Here is a 15736-nt window from a genome sequence, read left to right as displayed (position 1 = left end):
CTTTGGTGAATGACGCACCAGCAAAGACAGACACGTATAACAGACCACTCTAAGCAATAACAGTACAAGGTAGTCAAAGGGGAATGTAAATCCATTAATAAATTACTTTTTGAGAAAATATTGCCATAAACAATTATTTTAAAAAAATAGTTGTATCTAAAACTATTTATTCTATATAATGGAAGGAAACATTCCACGTGGGAAAAATTATATAAAACAAAGATGAGGTGACTTACCGAACAAAAGCGCTGGCAGGTCGATAGACACACAAACAAACACAAACATACACACAAAATTCAAGCTTTCGCAACAAACTGTTGCCTCATCAGGAAAGAGGGAAGGAGAGGGGAAGACGAAAGGAAGTGGGTTTTACTGCTTGTGTCTGTATGTGTGGATGGATATGTGCGTGTGTGCGAGTGTATACCTGTCCTTTTTTCCCCCTAAGGTAAGTCTTTCCGCTCCCGGGATTGGAATGACTCCCTTAAAACCCACTTCCTTTCGTCTTCCCCTCTCCTTCCCTCTTTCCTGATGAGGCAACAGTTTGTTGCGAAAGCTTGAATTTTGTGTGTATGTTTGTGTTTGTTTGTGTGTCTATCGACCTGCCAGCGCTTTTGTTCGGTAAGTCACCTCATATAAACTATTTATTCTAATTTAGATACATTAATATGAAGAATAAACTATGAAATGTCCACATTTGTTGGTATTCAGGAAAGATTAAAAAAATATTTCGCTGCACTTAGAATTGTTTGTTGCTATACTCCCTCTCCATATTTTTTCTAATGATAACTCTACTATCGTTACCACATTATTATAATTGAGAATGTCATGTCACAGCTGTAGACTACATCCGTAATTAGTGATGGATTGTACATAAAATACTTTCTCATCCTTGAAATGAATTTATATTTTGTTCTTGAAACTTTTTTCACAGGCCATTGCCATCAACAAACAGAATGATTTGTATGAAGACTTGTACCGTTGTTATTGTTCATTGGCATCACTTCTAGTTCGTCAGAATAACCGATCAAGAGCCCTCACGTTACTTAATCTTGCTCTTGATATTGCTGATCGTTTACCAGACAAAGCATTGCTCAGCTGTGATGCACTTCTTTCTAAAGCTGAGGTAAGTAGATTCATAGGAGCAGACAGTGAGTATAAATTAATTACACAAAAGTGAAGGGCTATTTTGTGTATATTTTGCAGTTATAAATGCAGTGTATCACATAGTGAGATTCAGAGATATGGGAAATTATGATATTTGTGTTGGTAGCCCTAGGTGATTGTTAACCCTGGGTAACATATAGAAACCAGTTCACACGATCTTGCCCTTTATTTAACATGGGTACTTATAGTGTTCACAATGTGCTGTTGCCATCGAAGCTTTTACAAAACTGTGATGATAAATGATAAGCACCAGTTTGCTTTTGTTCTGATAAAGGCAACAGTATTGTGTTTTAGAACAGATGTGATTATGTGGATAAAGTTAATGTTTTCCTGAATACCACAGTCTTCCAAGTCCTTCCTAAAGACCCTACAAAATTATTCAGAGACGATGTTAAATATGCAATCAGTTCGTGCAAAAGCAAAACTGTTATCTAATATGAACCCAGTGCCTCCTAGAGTTTATGGGCTTGCTAAACTGCATAAACAGGATGTCCCTATTCGTCCAGTTATATTGTCATTCACTGCTCGTCTTACAAATTAGCTAGTGAACTGGATGTCCCAATTAAGAGCAAGACTAAATTCAAACCAAAGCATGGCATTTCAAATTCTGTGGACCCAGTAAAAAAGTTAAAAGGTGTATCTGTCTCACACAGTGATAAAGTAGTATCGTTTGATGTCTGCAGTTTTTTTTCCAACATACGAGTGGTGGAATGCATTGATATTCTGACAGAGCTGATGGCTAGTCTTATGTCAATCCTGTGGAATTGAATGAATTGAGACTGGCCACAAAGACATGCTTGGCACAGAACTATTTCCAGTGCCAAGGGACTCTGTATAAACAATTAGACGGCTTAGCTATGGGTTCCACTCTTAGTCCACTGTTGGCTGAAATATTTATGGACAATTTTGAACAAAATTTTCTAAAAACAGAACCGTTGAGTGCAAATATCAAATACTGGTTTAGATATGTAGATGATGTCCTGTGTATGTGGACTGGCACCACAAGACAACTCAACACACTTTTGAAAAACCACAGTCAACATAAAAATATTCAGTTTACAATGGAGATTGGTAACAAATCTATAAACTTCTTAGATCTCACCATTGACTTCAGTACACACGCACACATTACTTCAAAATTTGTAGAAAAACTACAACTACAGATGCAGTAATACCTTCTTGCTCACAACACCCCATAGTTCACAAACATGCAGCTTTTCACTCAATGGTACACCGTCTCATATCTATCCTTAGGCCTAGAGATGATTTTAAAGCAGAGTTACATACAATAAGACTTATTGCCACAGCCAGTGGCTACAGTCCAGTTCTTATTGACCCATTTTGCACAGGAAACAAAAATGGAAAATTATACCCCTCCTCTATGCCCCACCTGCTTCCCCATCCACTGTTTGCAGAAAATGGTGTATACTACCATTTCTAGGTGAGCTATCACAGACTGTCGCCAAAGCACTCAAAGCCCCCAAATACAGGCTTTCCTACTAGGTTAGGAACACAACAGCCCAATGTGTTTTTAATGGCAAAGATAAGTTGCAGAATTCTGACTCTGCATTTGCTGAGCATGTTCTGAGTGAGGCTCACAACTACCAGCCAGTGCCACATGCACTTCACTTAGCAAACAAAGGCCATAAACTCAACCTGCTGGAAGCCCTGGAAATTAACAAACATCTTGCTCACAGTCCAGATCTAATCCTAAATGACCATACACAGCTTAACACTTGCCCTCTCCTAAACTTTATATAATCATCTCTGTTGTTCATTACTTCCCTCACTGTTTGTTCCTACATATTCCCATTTTCCTGTATACATTAAGCTTTTGTTTTATCGAAGTTGTCTGTGTATTCCATATAGACTAGTTTCAATAGTTAAGGCTAAGTTTAACTGGTACTCATATTACTGCCCATGTTTAACACCTCTTGTAGTTGTCTCATCAAATGTTGTTCATAGTTTACTTTGTTCATTTATGTAATGCAAACTGTTACATAGCCACTGTTTTTAATGCAATGTTAATGTTAAAATGCACTACCACCACACTCTCAAAGATTGCATTTTACTGTATGTTCCCTCAAACACCTCCATTTTCCTGCATTTTTTTAAAAAATCTTATTGATATTGCATAAGTTCCTTTTGTATCCTGTAGCTAAATTGATAATTGTTTCTTCTTTTAATTGGTTCATGTATCACTCTCCATGTTTTATACCTTCTCATGTAGCCTTGTCAAGTACTAATTTTATTTTATTTTATTAGTTTTGTTTATTAATGGAACCTGTTCCTGTTTTGTGTTCAAGTTATTCCTGTCTACTCCATTTTTATTTATTTGCTGTTCAATTTATTACTTTTTCATTGGATTACCATCACTCAGTCAAAGATGTTACTTACTGTATGTTTCTGCTTCAGTCTACACATATTATTTCTCTTCCAATATTGTTTGCAAACCTTGTAACTCAGTAAATGGCTGAAGATGGCCTTGTAAGCCGAAAACCGGTTAACAAAAATAAAAGTAATATTGTAGAACAAAAGCAAACTGGTGCTTTTAATTTATTATAATGTTGTTCTACAAAGAACCAACGGAAGATTCTGTTAACATAAAACAGTGATGGTTTGGCAGCTGCATGTAGAGAATTTTGACCCTAATGTTATCATCCATAAACATTGCAGTCATCCAGGAAGTGACCCAATGATCACTTAAGGTGGTGACAGTTCTGAGAATAGATTCTTGAAAAGGTAAATGATGACCATGAGTTTGTTAACAGCCTGTGGATGTTGGACAAATCCCATTCCCTTCCTAATGGATTCATTAATATACACAATTTTCGTGATTGAAAATCCTACTGATCTACACCAACATCCATTGCAAAGCAATAAAGTTGCCTGTGGTGTGAGGTGTCAACATACTGCGTAGTAGGCCTTTGCAACTGTAGTCACATTGGATTGGTATGTGTCCACGATTAAAACCTTCGCTGGATTTGTGATTATCTCTCAGAGAGGTCACAGTTCATAGTGATAGATGGTAAATCATTGAGTAGAACAGAAGTGATATCTGGCGTTCCGCAAGGTAGTGTCATAGGCCCTCTGCTGTTCCTGATTTACATAAATGATCTAGGTGATAATCTGAGCAGCCCCCTTAGATTGTTTGCAGATGATGCTATAATTTACCATCTAGTAAAACCATCAAATGATCAATTTCAATTACAAAATGATCTAAAGAGAATTTCTGTATGGTGCGAAAAGTGGCAATTGGCACTAAACAAAGAAAAGTGTGAGGTCATCCACATGGGTACTAAAAGAAATACGATTAATTTTGGGTATACGATAAATCGCACAAATCTAAGGGTTGTCAATTCAACTAAATACCTAGGAATTACAATTACAAGCAACTTAAATTGAAAAGACCACATAGATAATATTGTGGGGAAGGCGAAACAAAGACTGCGATTGGTTGTCAGAACACTTAGAAGATGCGACAAACCCACTAAAGAGACAGCCTACATTATACTTATCCGTCGTCTGCTGGAATATTGCTGCGCTGTGTGGGATCCTTATCCGGTAGGATTGACAGAGGACATCAAAAAAGTCCAAAGAAGGGCAGCTCGTTTCATGTTATCGTGCAATAGGGGTGAGAGTGTCACTGATATGATACACGAGTTGGGGTGGCAGTCACTGAAACAAAGGCAGTCCTCTTTGTGGCGAGATCTATTTATGAAATTTCAATCACCAACTTTCTCTTCTGAATGCGAAAATATTTTGTTGACACCGACCAGCGTATGGAGAAATGATAATCATAACGAAATAAGAGAAATCAGAGCTTGAATGGAAAGATTTAGATGTTCCTTTTTTCCCATGCGCCATTTGAGAGTGGAATGGTAGAAAAGTAGTATGAAAATGGTTCGATGAACCCTCTGCCAGGCACTTAAGTGTGAATTGCAGAGTAACCACGTAGATGTAGATTCTCAAAAATTACAGATATATCCACAAATAGTTGACAACAATTGGTCTCAGCAATACGTATCAGTGTCATTACAGTTCGAGTGTCGATGGCTGCTGTATAATAATTGTTTGGCAACAATTACATCGAGAAACGATTACATTGTCATGGTCTCCTCGATCCCACGATCCATCAGCAAATCATTTATTTTTGTGGGGTCACCTTAAAAGCAAATTGTATCGTTGATAACCTGCTGTGACAGAAGAATTGAAAGCTATGTTCTGAGAAGCAGTTGCCGAAATTCCTGTTAAATGTTACTTCAAACCACACACAATTTATGTAAGAGACTGCAGAAATGTTTGCGCAGAATTGGAGCTCGCCAGCAAGAAATAAATTACGGTTTCCTTACTTTTAAATGACATAAATTTAATGAAAACATTCTTTCGTAATAGTATTTATTTTCTCAATTCCTTTTCTTGTGAATAACCCTGTACGATTTTTACAATCCTTGAAGAAGTTTTTCTGCATTTTGAAAGTAGTATATATTTTTTTGGTGTAACATTAGCTTTGTAGTTTTTCTGTAGGCAGTATAAGAATTTCACCTCTTGAAGTTTAAGTACTAGTCAGCCAGTCTGTCTCATAATTTAATTAAAAGTTTTCTCAAGTGAGTTTTCCTTTTGTTTATTACTCTCTCATTCTGTGAACTATCTGTTGTAACTTTCAACCATTTCTTCTCATCATATTTTTCTCTAACCATCTAAAGAAAAAGCTTTTCATACTTAATAGTTGGTCAGCCTTATGAGATTCGCTATTTAGAATTATTTTGAGTTGATGCAGTGACAGAATGTTAGGGTTAGTGATGGGACAATTGACTAGTTTTATCAATGGATTTGTCAATCTTGAACTTCCTGGCAGATTAAAACCGCATGCTGGACTTAGACTTGAACTTGGGGCCTTTGCCTTTGGCAGGCAAATCCTCTACTGGCCGAGCTATCCAAGTGTGACTCATGACCTGTCCTCATACCTTTACTTCTGCCAGTATCTCTTTACTTTCCAAACTTCACAGAAGCTCTTTTGCATATCTTGCAGAACTTGGATTCCTGGAAGAAATGGTATTGCAGAGAGGTGGATCAGCCACTGTTTTGTGAATTGTTTCCGTGCTGAATTTTCACTCTGCAGTGGAGTGTGCAGTGATTTGAAACTGTCTGGCAGATTAAATCTGTGTGCTGGAACGGGACTTGGACTTGAGACCATTGCTTTTTTTCAGGCAAGTGTTCTACTGAATGACCTATCCAAGCGTGGTTGTGTTGCAAGAATTCTCCGTTGGCATCCCCTTGTGCCAGTCCGCCCAAGAAATAGCTTATGTTGCACTTCTCCACAACAGTTGCACCATCCTGGAAGGGCATATCATACTCTGCTCCCTTTGGCTTCGCTGCAGCTCTTTTGTCATACACGCATAGCACTTCTTATCTGGTACAACTAGCAGAATATTCTTTGTCCTAGTATGTACAAAAATAACTGCACACCAAAACCATTCAAGTATCAAAATTTCGTCAGTGCTGCAGTCTGCCTACAGTTACTTACTTCCTCTCCCAATATTTCATCTAAACCTACAGCCTGAAAATACCCATTGCTATACATCTTTTACACCATATGCATACAACAACATAGACAAACACTATCTCCTGTCATCTGAATTTCATTGCAAAAAAAAAAAAAAAAAGAAAAAAATTATTGCTATGCTAACAATTCACTAACCAGTTCAAATAAACAACCCACTTTATATCCCCAATTAACTGTTAACACATCACAAGAATGAAATTCTTCTTGTAAACTAACATTGTTACTTGTCCTCTGTCAACACCTGACTCAGTAATTATACAGTGGTATAGCCACCCAATGCTTCAAGGTACAGTCTCACAACATACGCATGCTGTACTTATAAATAAATCAAAAACTCTACATCATTTGTACATCATTCACTTTATATATTCTCATTACTGTGAAACATGGTATGTCAGATATTTAAAAAATGCACCTTACAAAACCCCCAAAAGTTTTTAATACATTACTCTTTCCATGACTGCAGAAGGGCAGCAGCACCACTATTATGATGCTCTTTGTGGCTGCCTCCGCTTGTGGTGTTTCCTAAAATAGGAAAGCCTCAATCCCTCTACCTTCTTCTTTATATCGGCTTAACTGCACGTTGTAAAGTGTAAGAAAATGTATGTGTATATTGCACAGGAGTGGCCTACTAAACTTGTAGTGCTATCTGCCTCTACTTATCTCCTCCCCTTTTTTGGGACCGACATTGGTAATGATGATAAAGATTCTGGTGTGCTGGGAAGGCTCGAATACGCCCAACGTAGACAACTGTTGTTCATGTCAGAAGCTGGAGTTTGACATTCACCTGCAAGGACTGCTATGGACTTTGATAACAAGTGAAGAATTTTTTCGTTTTTCTCTTCAATATGTAATGGTTCGTTAACATCACCCACTGCTTACAACGTACTTAGGTAACTTAACATTCCATTGCCCTGTTCATTCCTGCTGTTACAGGGTCTTTGTATTTGTTTCGTAAAGTTCTTGTGAAATTCCGAACCGATTCCATTTTTCCCTACCTTAGACTTCACTACTTCGATTGGTGATGGCATTTTCTGGCCATGAACTGCCTCATACGGTATTAGACTTTTATTCTCGTAAACCAAAAAATTACAAGTCACCAACATGTGGGGTGATAGCATATGGCAATTATGATGATGATGACTCTTGATATAATGACTTAACGTCTTCACTATTGTCTGATCAACCCGTTCTTTTTTTTTTTTTTTTTTTTTCTCCCATTTGCGTTTGGATGTAACCTTGTATCCAGTTTTCAAGTTCATATGAAATAATAAAGCTGCTTTATTAACTCTGACATGAAGTTAGTGCCCTGATGTGTAACTAAAGTCTCTAGACCACTAAACTTCAACAATCCTGTGCCCTGGGCCACTGTGTAGGTTGCTAATTTGGAGTAGCCACGATTTCCATGTAGTGCGAATAGTGGTCTAGTACGAGGTGCATTCAAGTTCTAAGGCCTCCGATTTTTTTTCTCCGGACTGGAAAGAGATAGAAACATGCGCATTGTTTTAAAATGAGGCCGCGTTCATTGTCAATACGTCCCAGAGATGGCAGCACCGTACGGCAGATGGAATTTTACCGCCAGCGGCGGGAATGAGAACTGTTTTAAATACTTAAAATGGCGACGTTTTCTTTACTTGAAAAGCGTGCAATCATTCGGTTTTCTGAATTTGCGTGGTGTGAAACCAATTGAAATTCATCGACAGTTGAAGGAGACATGTGGTGATGGAGTTATGGATGTGTCCAAAGTGCGTTCGTGGGTGCGACAGTTTAATGAAGGCAGAACATCGTGTGACAACAAACTGAAACAACCTCGGGCTCGCACAAGCCGGTCTGACGACATGATCGAGAAAGTGGAGAGAAGTTTTGGGGGATCGCCGAATGACTGTTGAACAGATCATCTCCAGAGTTGGCATTTCTGTGGGTTCTGTGCACACAATCCTGCATGACGACCTGAAAATGCGAAAAGTGTCATCCAGGTGGGTGCCACGAATGCTGACAGACGACCACATGGCTGCCCATGTGGCATGTTGCCAAGCAATGTTGACACGCAACGACAGCCTGAACGGGACTTTCTTTTCTTCGGTTGTGACAATGGATGAGACGTGGATTCCATTTTTCAATCCAGAAACAAAGCGCCAGTCAGCTCAATGGAAGCACACAGATTCACCACCACCAAAAAAATTTCGGGTAACCGCCAGTGCTGAAAAAATGATGGTGTCCATGTTCTTGGACAGCGAGGGTGTAATCCTTACCCATTGCGTTCCAAAGGGCACTACGGTAACAGGTGCATCCTACAAAAATGTTTTGAAGAACAAATTCCTTCCTGCATTGCAACAAAAACGTCCGGGAAGGGCTGCGCGTGTGCTGTTTCACGAAGACAATGCACCCGCACATCGTGCTAACGTTACGCAACAGTTTCTTCGTGATAACAACTTTGAAGTGATTCCTTATGCTCCCTACTCACCTGACCTGGCTCCTAATGACTTTTGGCTTTTTCCAACAATGAAAGACACTCTCCGTGGCTGCACATTCACCAGCCGTGCTGCTATTGCCTCTGCGATTTTCCAGTGGTCAAAACAGACTCCTAAAGAAGCCTTCACCGCTGCCATGGAATCATGTTGTGAAAAATGTGTACGTCTGCAGGGCGATTACGTCGAGAAGTAACGCTAGTTTCATCGATTTCGGGTGAGCAGTTAATTAGAAAAAAAATCGGAGGCCTTAGAACTTGAATGCACCTCGTAGATAGTGCCTCCTTGCTGGCATTTGCCCAAAAAGACAAAAGTTGTCCAAACTGATTATTTCAAGTGGTTTACAGGCTTCAGGTAATATCTGCAGTGGAATATGCTGATGACTCAGTTTAGTTAATTGTATGAATATGGTACACAGGTCTTTACATATTGTACTGCATCTTGCTTATGCATTTGCCACCAATATTATTTGGTTATACTTTGTTCCATAGTTGTTTGATCCCCATGTCCTGCCAACACATGATCATTCATCTGTCTCATTTCTTCAGCCTGCAACACTGCGAGACCCACAACACAAGGTTGGAATATTGTTTGCTTTTCTAATACTGCATTGTGCACAACGAATCATGGCTAAATTGCAAATAGCTTACAGTCTTCCTCTGTTTTCTGCCACTTTTCAGTGGTAGAACATACCTGTTGCAATGCATTAACTTTCTGACTTAAGCCATCTGCATTACCATATTTTTCGCGTGGTTGACAGATTATCTCAAAATCAAACCTACTGCCCAATGCTTTAACCTGCTCGGTGGGGCTTTCAAACTTAATAGTCATTTTAATGCTGCATAGTCAGTTATCGCTTTAAATTTCCTACCGTATAAATAACACCGAAATTATGCTATGCCATATATGAGGCTCAGCATTTTCTGCTTCTGCTTTATTCAACTGACGTGAAGCATAGGCAGCCAAATGTTCCGCTTTGTCCTTTTCTTGACGCAGTGCACATCCGATCGCTAGATTATATGTGCAACAAGGCATAATAATTTGGTAAAACCAAGACTGGTTCAGTTGTTAATAATTCTTCCAATTAACTGAAAGCATCCTTGTAATCCAGTGAGCAATAAATCTTCACTCCTTTGCTCAGTAGGTGAGTGAAAGGTTGTGCTATCTCTACAAATTTTGGACAAACTTTCTATAGTAATATGCTGGGTGTATCTTCTTTTCCTTATTCAGTGTCAGGGTCAGTCAGGACTCCCTTACAATTACTGACATGCCCTAAATATTTTATTTACTGTAGTGTAAAGTGACAGTTCTTTCTACTGATTGTTACATACGCTGCAAGCTACTGCTTAAACACCTCTCTTAACTCTAGCACATTGTTCCATGTCCTTCACAAAGACAGTTATGTCATCCAAATATTCTATAGAGTGCTTTGACTGTAATCCTCACAAAGCTCTGTCTAACAGTTGCTGAAATGTGACTGGTGCAATCTTTAATCCAAATGACATCTGTTGGTATTGGTAGTGTGCTGAAGGAACTAGAAATGTTTTGACCAATCCTCTGGTGCGACTTCTAGCTGGTGATTTGGGACCAGATAAGTATCTGTAATTCTATGAATATTAAGATACTGTAACCACAAAAAAACTGATAGGGTTTATTGTCATCTGTATTCTTTTTTTGAAGCAATTGTTACTGGTGCTCCCTAAAAACTAGTACTTACTTCAGTAATACTGTTTCGTAATTTTTATTAGTGAACTCTTCCATCAGCAGTTGTGATGATGTGGTATTCTGTACAGTTTATGATACGCAGACAGTTCATTCACAGTTGGGATTTCAAGCTGTCACCAGTATCACTGGTAAAGACCCATTTCCTCAAACTCTGCGAGCAACTGCTCCCTTGCTGACTTACCTGTTCCTTCCAAGTGTCTCATCTCTCCCTGCAATGCAGCTAACCTGGCAGCTTGCTTATGCTTTACTCTATCCAAATCATCTTTCCCTAAACTATGCAGATTGGTGACTGTCAACCCTTTAGACAAGTCCATGTCCTTGGTTCCAAAATTACCTGCTCACCTACAAATTCCTGTATACACACCACACTACTGTGTACAAAACACCATGCTTTATCTTGTTCCTCAAATCCTTTAGTGGCTGAAATATATACAAAACAGTTAACAGCAAAGCACCTATGCTCACCTGTAGTAGTTTCACTGTACCATGCTGTACTTTTCCCATAAATGAATCCTTATAGGCCTTGCACACAGTCGTATAGGTTCCCCTTTCCGGAGAGATGAACCTTGTGGCAGTGTGGAGCTGTGGTAGTTTCTCTCAGGGAATGATGTCCCACAGAGTTTAGTTATATGCCATATAGGTTCAATTTTAGCATGATGTTCATGTAAGAAGTCTGACCTTAAGATCTCATAGTAACCATTGCCTGTAAGAGGCAAAACTTCCATATACTCCCAGAAATGTTCCCCCACTGCCCGAAAATACAGCATTGTTGACCCTAGCGAGTGCATGTCACTCCCACCTGTTCCAAATAATCTACATCATAGTGGGCACAACTTCCTTTTCCCCATGTGAGGTCCTCAAACACCTGCGAACCTATGTCCAATAAAGGTTTATGTTTGTTTCCATCCACTAAGCAAACAAAGCAAAATTCTGCCCCTGCACACATTTTAGTTGCGCTAAATTTTACTGGGAGCACTGCTTGTTGAAGCCCTCATTACTGTTTAACAGTGGGTTACTATTTCCATTCCGCGTCTCTTTAACATGCCCCTTTTTAGACTTCTGTTTGCAGTTTTGTTCTTTTTGCCCTCTTTGTCCACATTTCCTCAACATGACCAACAGAATTCTCACCGAATGTGGCTCGACCACCAACAATGGTAACACTTGATTCCCACAAAAAATTCTCAGTTTACGGTTTTATGTGTGAGTATGATTTTAGTGTATAGTATCTGTTTTCAACAACTTCAAGCAGTTGTTTTCAAAAGCTTCAAACAGTTCACTTTTTTCTGTAGGATATAGTCAAGTTCACAGATAAAATTTCTTAATTGATTAGAAGCCCATTTTCTGTGCATTACTAAAAATGTTATGCAAAATGTCGGCAGTGCTCCTAATGTGCATTTTGCTGTACATAACTTCAGAAATTTACCATTCAATTGTCACTATGATTGATGTTGTTATTGTTATAAGGGTTTGTTTATCCTATAGTCAGCATGCCAATCAGGCAAAATCACAGTGAGCATTGAGGCAATTACCCCAATGATGCTCCAGCTTGAAGATACCAATTGGGTAAAATGCTGTGTTCTGCTGCATGAAGAAGTTCATAGCTGCCTGCTGTACATCCTTGCCCGACATGAATCATCAACCCTTCAAGGCCCTTTCTAAGGGACCAAAGGCATGATAAACATGTGGGAAGAGATTCGCATTATAGGGCATGTGCTCGAGTGTGTCCCACTTGAGTTGGCATAACTTCTGCGTTACGAATTTGAGATGTGGGGATGTGCATTATCTTGAAGCAGCACGGAGCTTGGTGCATCATTCCACAACAATGATTTCTGACACACTTGCTGCCCATACAGTCTTCATTCTCCGGTGGATGTCTACCAGTGTGTGTCCTTCAGCAGCTGAGAAAAGAATAACAGCATATTGATCCTGTTTGGACACATTTGGTAATAATGTTGTCATAGTTGATGTACTTAACTGCATTTACAGCATGTGTATCTGAGGCATGAATCCCGCATTGATACCTTGCCTTCATGTCAGTGCTTATATACCGGCATCTGAATCGCACTATGTTACATATACGCTGCAGTAACGTCCTCACACTGAAATTTTTTGATCACCCCTTATATTTGTTTCCAAGTTTTTACACAAAATTTGATTGGGAGTAAGGCTTAGCTGACATTCTCTGATGCGTCACTGCTAATAGGGACACATTCACCCTTATACCATGGCTGGTTATGATTAGGTTGATTATGAACCTTCTGTGGTGCTTCTGCTAATACTACGTACTTCCATCAATACACTAAAATTGACTGATGCTGTTGAAAAGGATTGAGGATGAAGAGGATTTCTCTACTATCTGCCACAAAAGAAATATTTACATTCTGTAAGCACTACAGCTTACGCTATCACTTGAACCATTACACTGGATAGATTGAAGTTAAGCACATGATTCATTAGTTTTAGACAAGCACAGTGTTAATAATTGAACTTTATTACAATTTTGTTTTCTGTCTTGGGTGATATATACGATATAAGTTGTAGTTTTGTTTTGGCTGTCCTACTGTGGAGTTTTCATTTGCATTACAAATCCAAGCATGAAAATCTAGAGTTCCAGGATGTTGGGCAACAGTTGCTGCATCTTGATTGACACAAGAACAAATACAACCTCTGGAGGTGTAAGAACATGAGGTTAAGCATCACTGGGCTCACCAATGAGTTTTATGGTGGCTTATTTGTGAGTGTGCACAAGCATGGAAGTCGTTTATGTAGAGTCTTCAGATGTGGTCAATTGTGAACCCCCAGTCAGAGAAACCAAGTAATGTACTGAAATCATCGTCTACACGTTGGAAGAATTTTGAACAGTAATTTGCATGCAAGGAAAGTCGTCCAAGATTGAAGTGGCATGATTTTATTACTGTGATTCAATAACACAGGTTAATTTAAAAAGAAAGAACAGATTTCAGTTGTTTATTACAGGCAAATTATGAGAAATAGAAACACATTGTGCATGTCACTAAATAGAGGAAGGTCAGAGCTTTGACAAAGCCACACTGTTGTTTGTAGCAACATGCTGACTGTATCACAAGAGAAATCATTTTGTGTTGGGATTTTGCATGAAGTCAGTCCATTTTTCAAGTGCAACAAGCATTCTGCCATCAATTCAGCTAGAAGCTGCCTCTGCGCAAGCGAATTTATGACTGGCATAAATAATTCTGGGAAGCTGGTTGCATATGCAAAGGGAAGAGCACTTATTGGCCACGCACTTCGGATGAAAATGTCGACCATATTGGTGATGTGTTCCCATGGAGCCCTTTGGAAGTCCACAAGATGGGCAGGCCATGAACTTGAACTTTCTAAAACAATGCTTATATATGGAGCTTTACAAGCTGCAGCTACTGCAGCAGTTGTGCCCTGATGGCATAACCGGAGGTATGAATTTAGCATTTCAGTTCCCAAGGATATGCCAGAGGACACTTGTTCCAAATGACTCATGTTTTTGGATGAATTAACTTTTCATCCGTTGGGGAAAATGAACTGCCATAATGTAAGAATTTTGCGAGTCACAAAATCCTGGTGTTGTCGTCGAACATGAAAGAGACTTGCCGAAACTGAATGTGTTTTGTGCTGTTTCTGCTCACAGCGTTTATGGACCCTTCTTTTTTGCAGAGGTAACTGTGACAGAATTCTATCTGGACATGCTGCAAAGTTTATTGTTTACTCAACTTCACGAAGATTCCAGTGATTTCACGTTTATGCATGGCACCCACCTCCACTTTGACCTTGAGGTGCAGCATTATGTTAACATCACCATCCCACAGCGTTGGATTGGAAGAGGTGGACAAGATTTTGTTCATTATTTTTGGCCGCCTAAGTCACCAGACCTCACACCTTGCAATGTTTTCTGTGGAGGCACATAAAAGACAGAATCTTTGTCCCACCAGTGGCAGCTACTCTTCAGGATCTGAGCTTTTTATTGGAAGCTGTTGACTCAATAAACAGGGACCTATTGATTCTTGTGTTGAATGAAATGGTGGACTACTGTTTCGATGTTTCTCTAGCATCACATGGAACTCATATTGAGTATATGGTGGAGCTAATGTTGTGTGTATGACTTAGTGTTTGGATGAATGTAAAACTTAGACCCGCCATCTGTCCAGTGACGTGCACAGTGTGTTTCTGTCTTTCACAGTTTCTTTTTGAATCATCCTACATTTTTTGACAAAGGATATAATAAAATAATGGTGATGTAGAGTAGAATGGTGATGTGAGTAGAAACTGGTGAGAGTGTTCTCCATGTAACACAAAGTCTCATCACATGCTTATGCTCGTCTGGGACAATAAGCTTTACACCAATTCATTTAAACCCCTTCACTAGATATCTGTTATTGATATTTTGTGATGGCTCTTTGCACATCTTTGGTATTATAACGTATATTTAAAGTATTTTTAATTGCCTTAACACTGGTGTGTAACATATGAAGATTGATTTTGAAGACATTATTACACTTAATTTATAATGTTAGTATTTGACTACTATGGATTAAACATGACTAAATAGTGTGAAAAAATTGGAATTACAAAAAAATTGTTGATTCCAGGTTTACTTCAGTCAAAGTGATTTTCAAGCAGCAAAACAGACTTTGGTAAAAGCTTACAAAATGCATTCTCCTAATGAAAGTGATCAAAAGAATGTTGAGCGGTTGTTGAAAATAGGTGAGCTTCACTACAATTGATACTCTCCCTCTGAAGACTGTGTTCTATGAAAATGCTATGTGTACTTTGTTGGTGTAGATGATCAAAATGGAAAATGAAG

General features: G+C 38.9%; 1 protein-coding gene across 4 annotated transcripts in view; it reads left to right on the top strand.

The window, feature by feature from the left end:
* LOC124607036 (tonsoku-like protein) overlaps positions 1–15736 on the top strand; it is a 276592-nt gene that overhangs the window by 64765 nt on the left and 196091 nt on the right. For all 4 annotated transcript variants that reach the window (XM_047139207.1, XM_047139205.1, XM_047139204.1 and 1 more), the window contains 2 exons: positions 932–1123; positions 15522–15636. In XM_047139207.1, the coding sequence (XP_046995163.1) occupies positions 932–1123; positions 15522–15636 (307 nt within the window). The remainder of the gene's footprint in view (positions 1–931; positions 1124–15521; positions 15637–15736) is intronic.

This window comes from Schistocerca americana, chromosome 3 (assembly GCF_021461395.2).
Source record: "Schistocerca americana isolate TAMUIC-IGC-003095 chromosome 3, iqSchAmer2.1, whole genome shotgun sequence".
NCBI lineage: Eukaryota > Metazoa > Arthropoda > Insecta > Orthoptera > Acrididae > Schistocerca > Schistocerca americana.
Note: the sequence above shows the minus strand (reverse complement) of the source record. Positions and strands in the feature narration are given on the sequence as shown.